We start from the raw sequence: 12,389 nt of genomic DNA on the forward strand, positions 1-12,389 counted from the left end.
CAGAAGGCATAAATTCCAGGTCAAAAGAGTTGTGGTTTCATAGAAAACACCTCTAGCTATGCAAAGATTAAACAGAGTACTTCAAAGCTTCCAGTAGTCCTCCATCATTTCTTTTGGTTTTAAAAATATTTAGTTACTGTAAATGGGGTATTAGCAAGAGTTTCTACTTACATGATTTGTTGTTTTCTATCCTCTGGTTATGCTGTGAATGTTAAATTAAAGTCTTGTGGAGAGACACCTCAAAGCTTGTTTTGGAACTATTATCTACAGCAGAAAATCATAGCAGCTTGGTTAATTCTCTGGACTCCAGCTAAGAAGAGACAATAGGGACACAGTCGTCTCTGCTCAAAATTCTGTCTCAAAGAGCTCAGACTTCCTGCAATAAAAGGCGAAATCAAACTGCAGATCCATGTTTCAAACATCCGCAATTTAGAGTAATCTGTAGGGCTTGATACTTTTGCAACTGTTTTTGAATAGGTGAATTGTGAAACTTAATGTAGCTCTACATCACCTTTATCTATCTCCTCCAGTCTCAATATTTGAATGTGAATAGCTTCAGATTTAGAAAGCTGTACTGACACTCTCCATTTAGTTTTTATTCACTGCTGTCAAAAATTTTCAGACTATTCTTGCACCAGTCTGGCCTTCTCCCAACCCACCTTCCACCCCTGTTTTCAAATACCTCATGTCAGAACTGGAAGTAAATGTGCTTGCCTAATTATCTTCATTTTCAGCATAGCTAGCACTGTAAATTAGGCTGTTTGTTGAACATCATATTGCCGATTCAGCTTGTCCAGCTAATTCATTTTAGCATTAAAAATCCTGTGTGTTTTCTTCCTGCCCTCAAATTTTCTGTGTTTTTCTGATCACTCAGCAAACCCATAATGGCGTAGAAAGCTACCAAGTATTTCACTTACATATACCTTCTTCAATGGCAGGCAAACACTAGAACATCTTCCAGCCCTCTTAAAAGTGACCTAATCCCCAGGAATCAAGGCATTTTAAGAACTATTTTTTTTTTTATGTTAATCCATTCCTTTGACATGTTGGGATTGGAGGGTTGGTTGGTTGTTTTTTGCTTGATAATAAATTTCACATGTAGAGAAAAGATATTTAGCCTGGGGCTGCTGGTTACTTTACCACTTCTATTTAAGTCCTTGGAAAGCAGATCTGGACTAAACCCACGAATCAGATTTAAACTTCATAAGACTGGGTGAATCCACAGGAGCATTGACAGCATCCCAGACAGATTGTTTGTATAATACACTGGGAGAAGGTTTTACCCAAAAATGTTGAATGCTAATGTGCAGAATAAGCTGCTGTCTGAGCTGAAGTCACTGACAGCCACCACTAAGGATGCAAAGTGAAGATGTGATTTTTAAACCCCGGATCTCTAATATTGGATGCCTCATACTGGGCTGAAGGGAGATGTCTCTGCATGAAAATTAGTAGCCTGAAATTCAAGCACCTTTCCTTAAAATATGGGGGAGGAGGAGGTAAATCTTCTCAGTAAATGATTGAAAGACAGCTTTTCAATGCACAGTTGCCTTTATCCAATAATTTAGTGACTTTGGGGTCTGGGCAGTCTGGCTTTTAATCCCCACTTCTGAAGTTTGACCTCTCTTTTATGTCCTCACTCTATCCCTAGTCAGCAGTGTTTACAGGTGGGTAGTGCCATTTTAAACTGTTTTGTGGGAAAACATATTTCTTCATTTAGCAATAAAGGAAGAATATTATGAACTATGAAAGCATGCAGATGTTGCCAGACCCTGTGTACAGCTTTTTTGGAGTGAGAAGTGCTTGGAACAGTGCTTTTCACAATGCCTTAAAAATAAAGAAACCCATCTTTTTGTAACTACAGCAAAACGTAGGTCTTCAGAAGCTTCCCTGCACTTTGTTGGTGGTGTCATTAGAACTTTCTTTGACGGTGGTGATTTGCATTTCATCTCTCCTCAGTCTGTGGCAATTTTCCAAGAGGAGGTGCTATCAAAAAAATTTAGAATTGGCTGTGACAACTGACAATTGCATGGGTGGTACAAAAGGCTTTTACAAATAAACGTTATTTTATACAACAGACATGAATACATGTTTTAATGAAGAAGTGATTCACAATGATAATATTATTGACTTGTTAAGATTAAACAGGTCGCCATATGCTGTGTCTAGTGCTTCAGATGGTTTGAAATTTATTTTTAATTCTTTTAAGTTATTAATATTAACAACAGATGTTGAATTTTAAAAGGATCCAGTAATTGAGAGGAAATCATTTCAAAGCTGAGTGTTGAAGGTTTTGTCTTCTTAATGATTCGAGTCTTCTTAATTTGAAATACTTTGTATATAGTGACTCGGAAAGTAATTTCTAATTGGTGATGTAGCTCATAGCTAACTGTTGCACATGATATTTGGATTATTTTCACCTTACTTCCTCTAGAGCTGGATCCAGTTCCTGAGGAGTGGGTTGGTTGAACACTTGCCTCAGAACCCCATCCCCAACTTTTAAATTATTTTTATAAAAAACCCCTTTCACAAGTGCATCCACCCTCAACCCACCCATCTCTGGACCATACACTAATGGCTCTGCATACGTGGACCTCACACTAATGGTTCATGCATACCCCTGGCTTGCCCCTGTTCAAGCTCACCGTATGGCTGAGGGATGAGAGGAAAGATGCAATAAAGCCAATACACTGAACTGGCATGCTGCAAGTGAGGGACCACACTCACAAGAAGACTTGAGTAACTCCTACATTCATACAGAAACAAGCCTCTGAGCGGCTATAGATTTAGCCTTTGGATAGTTATTTTTTGCTTGAAGTCCAAAAATATTCTTCTTTTTTCTTTTTTTTCCTTTCTTGCCCTGCCTCCACAAGCCCAAGACAGGCTTGTTTTACACTACAGTCCATTGCTTCACCTTCCCACTCCCAAACGCAGCTGGTCGCACAAACTTGAGCCGTGACCGATGGCAACCTGCGACGGCGTGCCACAGCTACCACATTGTTTGGCTGCCACCTTTTCACTAGAGCGTTGGCCTGGCTCGTCGTGGGTGTGATGGGGTAACTGAACACAACTCCCTGTGGCCGAGAAACCGTAGACAAGACCAATGACACCTCATGCTGCCGGCCTCACAGGAGCACCAGCTGCCTCCAGTTGAGCCCGTCACTTTGTTGGTGATGTTGCTGGGGGGATCCCGGGCTGCGTAGGAGCGATCCTCAGCACCCCACACATCACCAGGCTCTCACAGACCACGGTGCTAAAACCCCTCCTGCTGCCGTGAGCCACAGACTGCCTTTCCAGTACGTTATCTGGAAACCAAGAACTGTGCTCAGCAGGGGAGGCAGATCTCATCGCTCTGCTGGAAAGCAGCAAGCTTCTCTTTGCAGTCCCGCTAGCTGCTGCTGAAACATCTCCAGCGCCTAATGGAAATGTAGGAATTGTAGGAAATGTAGATGTAGGGATTAAAGCCATCATCTCCTTTTGTATGTTCCCTGCAGAGAAAAAAAAACACAAGGAAATTACAATGTAATGGTGATAATTAACATAAACAAGATGCAAAGAATGGAGAGCCTAGTCAGCTGTAAATAGATAGCAATGATCCCAAATTGATTTCCAACGGGCTGGAGACACAAAGCAGGGAGCTCCTGAGTGCATGTTTTATTATTTATATCAATTACTAGCTTCATTAACTTAGTTTGACAAAGCAGGCTGTAGGAAGGGAAAGTAAACAACGACAGGCAAGAAAGTCAACCCTATCAGCTTCTTGGCAAAGAAAGTAGATTTTAGATCCTAAAGGGACATAACTCCCAAAGAGATATATTTGATCTTTATGCCCTTAACCCCTCACTTCTTGCCCTGTAGGGAGGCAGCCTGGCCATCTCGTAACTAGTTCTGAACCCTTTACTCCATGTCCCATGTAATCCTGGGTGGGTCCCTAAAGGAGAGAGCACTTAGATGTCTTTTCCTTCCCTGGGGAGCACCAAGAAAATGCTAGTATTCTTCCTAATTTTAGATAGCTACTAGGATTTCAACATCCTTGAGGCTCCTGCTTTTACTGACTAGTTGATCAATGGTTTCAAAAGTCTGAGGGAGGCCTGGGAGAGCAGGGAGCAGAAAAAAATATACAAATTTTGATCGAAATCAGCCTGGGGAAAGCCTGTCCCATTGGTTATATCAGTACATGGCACGAATGTACTTGAAACCTGCTCTTGAAACAGGGAGTATGGTAACGATTTCTGGAGGAAAGGTCCCATTAATATGGGCAGGGTACCTCTGATGCATCTGCAGTTGCTCTCTGGGACTTCCAGTAAAGCAAACTTGTGTCGATGTGGAGGGAAATCAAGTACAAAGGACCAGAGTTAGCAAAGATTTTGACCGAGAATGAGGTCACTAGCATGGGGAGGGGTATTTACTTGATGCAGCCACAAAAACCAGTGTTCCGAGTGGCAGGCAGGCCAGGTTTGCTCCTGCACAGCAAATGGTTAGGTGCAGAGGCTGTGTGTCAGGCACAACTGACTATTTCTGCTTGCAGAAAGAAGTTTAAGAGAGAAGAGGGTGATCTCCATTTTAGAAAGCCTCCCTGATTTCTGTATGCTTTCTATGAGGCAGAAATGTTTGCTTTGACCCTTGCTTTGACCTCTTCTCCAAGGGAAGCAGGAGGAATGCAACTGGTTTTCTGAGAAAAGAAAAAGATATTGGCAGTGAGAGGGGAGGGCTGGAGGTAAAAATTTGTATTATATTTCTTCACACAGAAATGGCAAAGACAGCAGTGGCTTTACCACCAGCACATTGTTTCTCTCTCTGCCCTCTTCTCATCTGGTGGGCAGATTGATGGATGCATTGTACAGTTCTGTCCAGTTTGGCTTTTTTTTTTTTTCCCAGCTGCAGGTGTACCATTTTCAGCTTATATCTGTACCCTGCATAATCTCAGACATCTAATTATAACTCACTGTTGACACCTCAACAAGCAAGATTTGCTCAATTAAAACTGCACAGAGCATCTGTTGTTCAGCTGCTATGAAAAATACCAGCTTTTCCCAGTCTATCTATCAGCTGGGAAGAACTCACCATGCTACTGTGAGTAATAGCCTTATGGCAGGATCTGCTTTTGCCCATCCCAGATAAACTGCCATTCCCCAAATATGACACAAATACAACTCTTTCTTACAGTTTGCTTCATCCAAGTATAAGGAAAATTTATTTAACGCAATGCTTTGTACAAACAAGTTAGTCTTTGGTGGCTGCTCTGAGCTGCCATTTTCAAGGTTGGGGAGATACCAACTGTGCCTGACCCTAACTAACTGAGGTTTGATTAACTGTTGTTTTTCTTTGGCTGCTTGATTTCAGATTTAGTGACCTTTGTTCACTATCATCTAATCTGTTTTTAAATTCCTGATCGAATACTGATTTAATTTTTCATGTGTTTCATAAGTACATTGCCATTTAATACCAATCCCACATTTGACCGTAGGGAGCAGCTTATGTTTGATCAAGCATTTCTGCATCTGTAAACATTAGAAATACAGTGCATTTGCTAGAACGATGCTCTGTGAGTCCTTCCAACAGCTATGCAGAATAATTTCAAATTGTGAAGCTGTGATTCCTGCTATCTAAATCTGTGCACTTCACTTTAAGTGAAGACATCTCACTCTCCCCTGCCTTTCCCCATCAACTCCTTCTATATCTCTATTAATCTTTCATATAATTTAAGATATGCAGAGCCTTCTGAGCTGTAAAGGCTTGGCCTCGGTGAAATCTCCCAGATGATTTTTACAATGAGTAAGTGTGGTCCTAAGTGGGCCCTCCATTTCCAAAGCCCAAGACTCACCATGCTCTGATAACCCACTTGCTGGCTAATGCAGTTGATATCTACCTGAAAACACCACCACAGAGCATGTGTACAAACTCGGTAGTACATCTAGAAGTGTTTACGAGAGACTGTCCTTCAGGAACAGTCTGAGAAGCCATCATAAATAGCACGGTTTTGCTGCTGTAAAATGCAGAACACCTGGTTCTACCTGCTAAAAGTCTCGCAGTACATTTAAACAACTGGAATGAAATCCCAGCAGATGAGGAACGTAGAGCATTCTGCCATACCTCAGCTCAGACGCAAATCCTGCTCCATCCCTGCAGAGCAGCTGTCTGGCAGTATGCGAGTCTTGGATTTGAATGTAAGCAAGAAACAACAACTAAAACCCTTACAGGGAAAGTTAATATGTTCATCAAGTTTTGATCTGGGCTACTTTGTAAAATCAAAGCATGCAATGATTTCTTAAATTATAATTAAAAATTATACCACCAAAAATACCGTAGTGATGATCGCTGGTCCCTCAGAGAGCCACGGCAGTTCCCCAGAGAGGGGTGGAGATTAGAAAATGCATTTCACATGACAGCTTTTAATATAATTATTTGCATAACTGGATTAAAGAAGTGCACCAACGTGCCTTTAAATCTTATTATTGTTTATTACTCTGGATATCAGAGAAAACAGTAATTACTTTGAGCAGAGATTCTTGGGACTCGATTCAGAGATGGGGCTGAGCAAACACGGCTGCGCCTCGGTCCCCGCCAGCCTGCGGCACCCCCAGCCCTGCTGCTTGGGGCCGGACCTCCTTTGTGCACCGTGCAGGGAAAACCTGTAAAAACAGCCTTGCAGGACCACTGAGATGGGCCAAGGGGGCTGCTGAGGAGAGAGAAGAGCTTCAGGAGCCCACGCTGGGGAATGCAGATCATTTCACAGCCCATCTGCAAAACCTAGTAGGGCCTGAAACAAAGGCTCTGAGCTTTCTAGTGCAAATGCAAGTCCTGACAGATTCGAGGCAAGTACAGGTTAAACCAGCACTTAAGCGAGGGTCCCAGCTGTGCTGGGCACTCCTGAGGACCTCCTTGAGATGACAGACCTTGGCATTGCTGTAACGGCAGCTCCAGAGGCTGCTGGTAGCGAGATGTTCCCAGTGCGTCCCTCACTGTGGGAGCAATATATGCACTCAACAGCCCTTCATTTCTGTCTCAAGGAAAGAAAGAAAAAAGAAAAAAAAAAAGAGAGCGAGCGATCCCTCTTGTTTGCTTCGTGCAGCTCTCTGCAGCAGCCATCTGCAGTCACTAACATTCAAGAGAACATTAATAAGCCAAACTGCAGTGCCGGCAAATGAGAGGAAAAACATGATATACAAGAAGGAAATGATCCCAGGCCTGCTGTGTTAACAAGAGTCTTCCCAGTTACTCCACTGGGCTTTGGATCACTCCAGATTACAGTGCTGTCTGTATTTAGTGCATGAGATGATTGTAAACATTATGGGCCATCTCAATGCTAATTAACCTTTACAAACTGACAAATTAACAGCTTGAAGTAACATAATTCCATACAAGAAAAATCTCTAAAAATCAGGATTCTGTCGTTATTTAAAGCTGCTTTTTGCAGTGTTGTTTCAGTGCTCTCTTGGTGTCCTACTCTCTGTTCTCTTCAAAAAAGCCCTGAAACAAAAGCTGAAATTTGGCTGGTTTGTTTGGAAGGGATTTTTTTGCCTTTTCAAAATTACCAGTTATTCCAGTAACTTGCTATATTGAGCTTGAAGGAAAAACAATTTCCTAAAATTCAGCAAAAGCAAAACATGCTTTAATAGGTCATTCAAATCTTTAAATCAAGGTAAGCAAGGCAGATAGATACACTTAATCACACAGTGAACGCAAGTCATGCCGACTTTAAAAGGACCTCCTTGATTCAGTGTCTCTGTAATCAATTTCTAATATCCAGTTCCTCATTGCTAGCAGCAGAACAGCTTGAAATCCTAAGGAAATTTGTGAAAAGAGATTTCAAATGTTTTTGCAACGCTTTTCCCAGTGTGTGCATATGCATCTGTGTATTTTTTTAACTAGATTATGCTTACTGAATGCTGATGAGCAAAATGATATTTACAGTTTCACAGTAGGAGTATATTTACAAACTAGAGAAACCATCCTCTCTTTCTTCCCTCTCCCCTCTTGTCTATTTGCATTGCCTCGCAGGTCATATGTTTCTGGCCTTGTGCAATTGTGGTCGAATATATGCCCTTGCAGACCATGGCCCAAACTGCCCCTGGATTGCACTGCTTCTCCAGCTGATCTCAGCTCGGTATCAGGCAGTTCCTCATGCCATCCCAGATTCTGGCTGAGCAGGCTGGAAGAAACCTTTTCAGAAACAACGTCTGCTTTCAGAACTTTGTCCCATGTGCTTATCTATTATCTCAGTTATTTTCGGTTCAGGGAGGAAGAAACTAGAAACCATTAGGTTGATTATAGCTTCTAACTCTATCATTTGATTGAAAGGTGAATGTCAAAGGAAATTGTTTCTTCCCAAAAGACTCCTTCAAAAGAGAGCACTTGCCACTCTGCTCTGTTTGACAGGTCTTTCTTTGACCGGTCATGCAATGTTCATACATGGCTCAATGTCAACAGCCCCTTCCATCCACTGCCTTTTAACAGACACATCCAGAAGTGCTCCTGAAGACAGTATCGAAGTCTCTGGCTGTCTCTGGAGATCAAACCTGATGGCAGCACTGCCACACATCAGAATCAGTTTCTCAAGGAATGAGTGGAAAGCATCTCAGCACTGACAAGGCTACAGTGACGTCCACTCCTGTGCCTGGGAATGCAGCTGACTTGCAGTAGGGTCAGTAAATTGGGGTTACATGAGACAATGGCAAGAACACAATTCAGTGTCGGTAAAGTGGTGGTATGTCTTAATGTCCACCTATCTGGATGATTTTCCACCACGCATTATGTCTCCAGTCTGTCCATCCTTGATGACAGCATCAGCAAATCCACCAAACAGGCTGTTGCGCACACTGCATTGCAGTTGCACCTCGCAGAAATAACATCACTCCGGTTTTATTGCCCCTCTCGCAATGCTGCATCTCACCTTGCTACATGCTGCGCTGCAGGTTCACGAGACACGGGAGCTTTGGGATTGCATGGTGATGCTGGGTTCAAAAAACACAAAGCACAGATTCCTGCCCAATGTGGTTGGCCACAGCGGGCAGGTGAGCAGCCCTGCTGCAAAGGCTACCACTCCATCCACTTGGCCAGTGGCAAGAAGATGGCAGTGAGGGGGGAAACCATGCAGGGCAGACACAGCACATCCCACCCAGGGAGGCTTGGAGCAGCTCCTACTAACCTGGTTTTCTGCCCACAGCTGAGACAACTGCTCAGGAAGGGCATTTCAGAGAGCCTTAGGCTATTCTTCAGCGTGGCCCTAACCCAAGAGGACTACAGGAATGTTGTTAGTCCTCCACCCTGGATCCTGGGCTAAGGACTGGACTCTGGGTAGATATGCAGATTTAATTTTTACCCAATCCAAGGCACTTCCTCACTGAGATATTTAGGTCTCATATTCATCCTTGCTTCTCCCTGTCCCCAAATCCCATGTCCGTACTGCCAGCAATATCCAAAAGAGATAGGAGGGATCCCTGTAGTTACATAAGGGTATCTTATCGTGCTAACACCTCCTTGGCCCCTAACTCCTGTCAAAGAGGTAAAGACATTTTGGGGATGTGATGTCTGCTTCTCCTTCTCCAGTAGGAGTGGAGATGCTGGGGAACCTACGCATGGGACTTGTGTTGTTATAACTGAGCCCTGAGGACAAACGTCAGGAGCCAGGACTGATTAAAAATGGAAATGACTTACAGTGTTACCATACAAAGGAGGTGCACTCCCACCAGCTCTCGTTTACAGCACCACACTGGCCATAATGCAGTTTGTAGTGGGTCCAATTTTTTTCTTTCTCCAAGCAAACATTTTCTTCAGCTCCCCCCTGAAGCTGTCATGGAGCCAGGCGTAGAGGAAGGCATTGGTACAAGCAGACATCATTGCAAACCAGTGGCAGAGCAGCTGGATGAAGTTGAAGTACTGCTTGTCAATCAAGCTGATGTCTATGTCCTTTATCATGTTGAAGATGTGCAGAGGCAGCCAACAGACTCCAAAGGCTGCCACCACTAAAACTAACAAGCGAAAAGTCTTTCTCCTCCTTGCTCGGTCCCACTCAGCTTGGCCCTGGGTGACGTTGCCTGGTACCACACGGTTTTTCAGCTTGACCGAGATTCTCAGGTAGGACAGGGAGATAACAGCCAAAGGCAGCACGTAGGTGATGATGAGAGTGCTGTAGGCATAAGCTAAGCGATCTCTTTTCATGTGGAACCAAAACTCCTCGCAAATGGAGAAGTCCAGTTCTGGGAACTCTGCGTGGTAAGTGTGGACCAAGGCTGGGGCAGCCAAGGTACAGCTCAGCAGCCAAATAGCAGCCAGGATATAAGCACAAATAGGGATGGTGAGCCTCCTGCGGAATGGGTACACCATGGCATAATACCTATCCACAGCTATGACGGTCAAGGTAAAGACGGACACAAACACAGTGACGGGTTGCATCAGGAAAACAAAGTAGCACATGAAACGCCCGTACACCCATCCTCTGGGCTCGAAAGCATAGGCGAGTGTCAGGGGAACACAGGTTGCACACATGAGCATATCTGAGAAAGCCAGATTGCCTACCAGAAAGTTGGTGACATTGTGCATTTTTTTTGTCTTACAGATAACATAAATGAGAAGGTAATTCCCAATGACACCAATAAAAACCACTAGTGAGTAGCAGGGGATGATGAGTGGCTTGAAGGTCTGAACAAACTGGAGCCCTGAGAATAAATTGCTCGCATTGCTGTGAATTGCAGAGAGGAAGCTTTGGGAGGTTAAATTGTCCGAATTCATCATTTCCCTCCTTTTGTCGTATGCCGTCAGCTGAGTGAAGTAGTTACCACTGCACTACTCCTGCACTCAATCAGTGTGGATAATGAATGGATTACTGGCTGTCCAGCGGTTACCACATGGATAGTAAACAAGCATCCGTAAAAGCAAAAGGCAAAGTTGTAATCCTTGAGAGGCAGCTTTCAGCAATTCCTAAGAAAAATCAAATACAAGCAATTTCCATTAAAGTCCTCCTGTATTTACTATTACATCTAGGTTTTGACAGCATGCCACTTAATAAACATTTAATGCAGTGAGTACTTACTGCTGTGGTTTTTTAATCCCATATGATTTTCCTGTGGATGCCAAGAAGTGCCCTAGATGGCTGTCTGCTGCAAATCCAGGAGCGTGTGTGTGTGTGTGTCAGAGAGAGAGAGAGAATATATGAGTGAGAAAGAGGGTGATGCGCATTTACAAGCTAAGTGGAGATCAGTGTTTTTAAACAGTCTTCACTACTAGGTCATGACAGATTTGTGTATAAGCTTTTATCCCTATTGGCTGCCCTGGGTATTACGTTGCTCTTTGCGTGTTCCTTACTAATAGTAATTAGTTCTTGACTATCCTTTCAAAAATCCCCTTCTCCTCCCACTGCATCTGTAATTGCCCCTCACAGCTAAAAATCAACTTACATTCATTAACACTAGCCTGCACAGTATCTAATCCAATATTCACTTTGCCACAGTCCTCAGAGTGTCCAGAAAAGCTACCTGTGAATTTGCTGCTATAATGTGGCTGTAAAATAGAATTTTAATAACGTGCTGAAGCCAAGTAAATGTTGATGCCGCTAGAGGGACTCAGCTACGTACCCGGTGAATGAAGTTAGGATTAGGAATGTGCATTTAACATACAGCACAAAGGACCTTATTTTATTTAAATTTATTTTCTAGCAGTGGTACAATGTTTGGTCACCCATTGTGAGTATTTTCAGTGGGGTTTACACATCTTTAAAAGTAAACACATGGGAGCATCTCAAAGGAAATATTAGCACCCAAATAGCTTAGCTATAAAGGTTCACCTGCAGTGATCTACAGCAAACTGTTTCTAATACTGCAGCTTCCCAAAAATATTTGGGGTGTATCTTCATTCCTGCAGTATGTTTGCAGTCATTAACCTTTTCTGTACCAGACAGCAAGGGCTAAACAGTCTGTAAAACAGTACATACTTGTTCTATGTGGTTCAGAAATGAGAAAGTGAAAAATCAGGATAAGTGCTTAGAGAACACATGATTAAGCAGATGTCCCCATCCAGCTCTTGCCTATTGCCCTAACTCTCCCCTAACTCTCCTCCATTTCAACCACTTCTGGGACCAGGATCTCAGCTGGTGAAAAACAGTGAAACTCCACTGCATCCATTTATACCAGCTAGGGAGCTTAAAAAATAGCAACTTCTGAATACTTCAGAGCAGAGAACATTGCTAGGTTTTGCAAGGCACTCAGAAGATTTAGGCACAAATTCAATGGACAGTTTATGTCCTAACCTCTCACACTACCCTAAGGAAATATTAACCCATTATTTTCTATGAGGCTATGGGCAGGCCCACATCCTTCTTTTGATTTTATGTAACTTGACATAAACAAAAAGTTTAAATAGATTTCATTTGTGTGATAATCCTTTCCCAGAAGCTA

At 43.0% G+C, this 12,389-nt stretch overlaps 1 protein-coding gene across 2 annotated transcripts; it reads right to left on the reverse strand.

The window, feature by feature from the left end:
- Positions 1-2,107: 2,107 nt before the first annotated feature.
- Positions 2,108-11,269, reverse strand: PRLHR (prolactin releasing hormone receptor). 2 transcript variants are annotated; one of them, XM_009929221.2, is made up of 3 exons: positions 11,030-11,267; positions 9,655-10,917; positions 2,108-3,485 (listed from the first exon to the last, which is right to left on the reverse strand). In XM_009929221.2, the coding sequence occupies exon 2, from the start codon at positions 10,729-10,731 to the stop codon at positions 9,697-9,699; it is 1,035 nt and encodes a 344-aa protein (XP_009927523.1). In that variant the 5' UTR covers positions 10,732-10,917; positions 11,030-11,267; the 3' UTR covers positions 2,108-3,485; positions 9,655-9,696. The 2 variants fall into 2 exon arrangements, with proteins under 2 accessions (XP_009927523.1, XP_069653185.1); XM_069797084.1 differs by lacking the exon at positions 2,108-3,485 and having other exon boundaries at positions 7,442-10,917; positions 11,030-11,269.
- Positions 11,270-12,389: the final 1,120 nt, after the last annotated feature.

Source organism: Haliaeetus albicilla, chromosome 11 (genome assembly GCF_947461875.1).
Source record: "Haliaeetus albicilla chromosome 11, bHalAlb1.1, whole genome shotgun sequence".
Lineage (NCBI taxonomy): Eukaryota > Metazoa > Chordata > Aves > Accipitriformes > Accipitridae > Haliaeetus > Haliaeetus albicilla.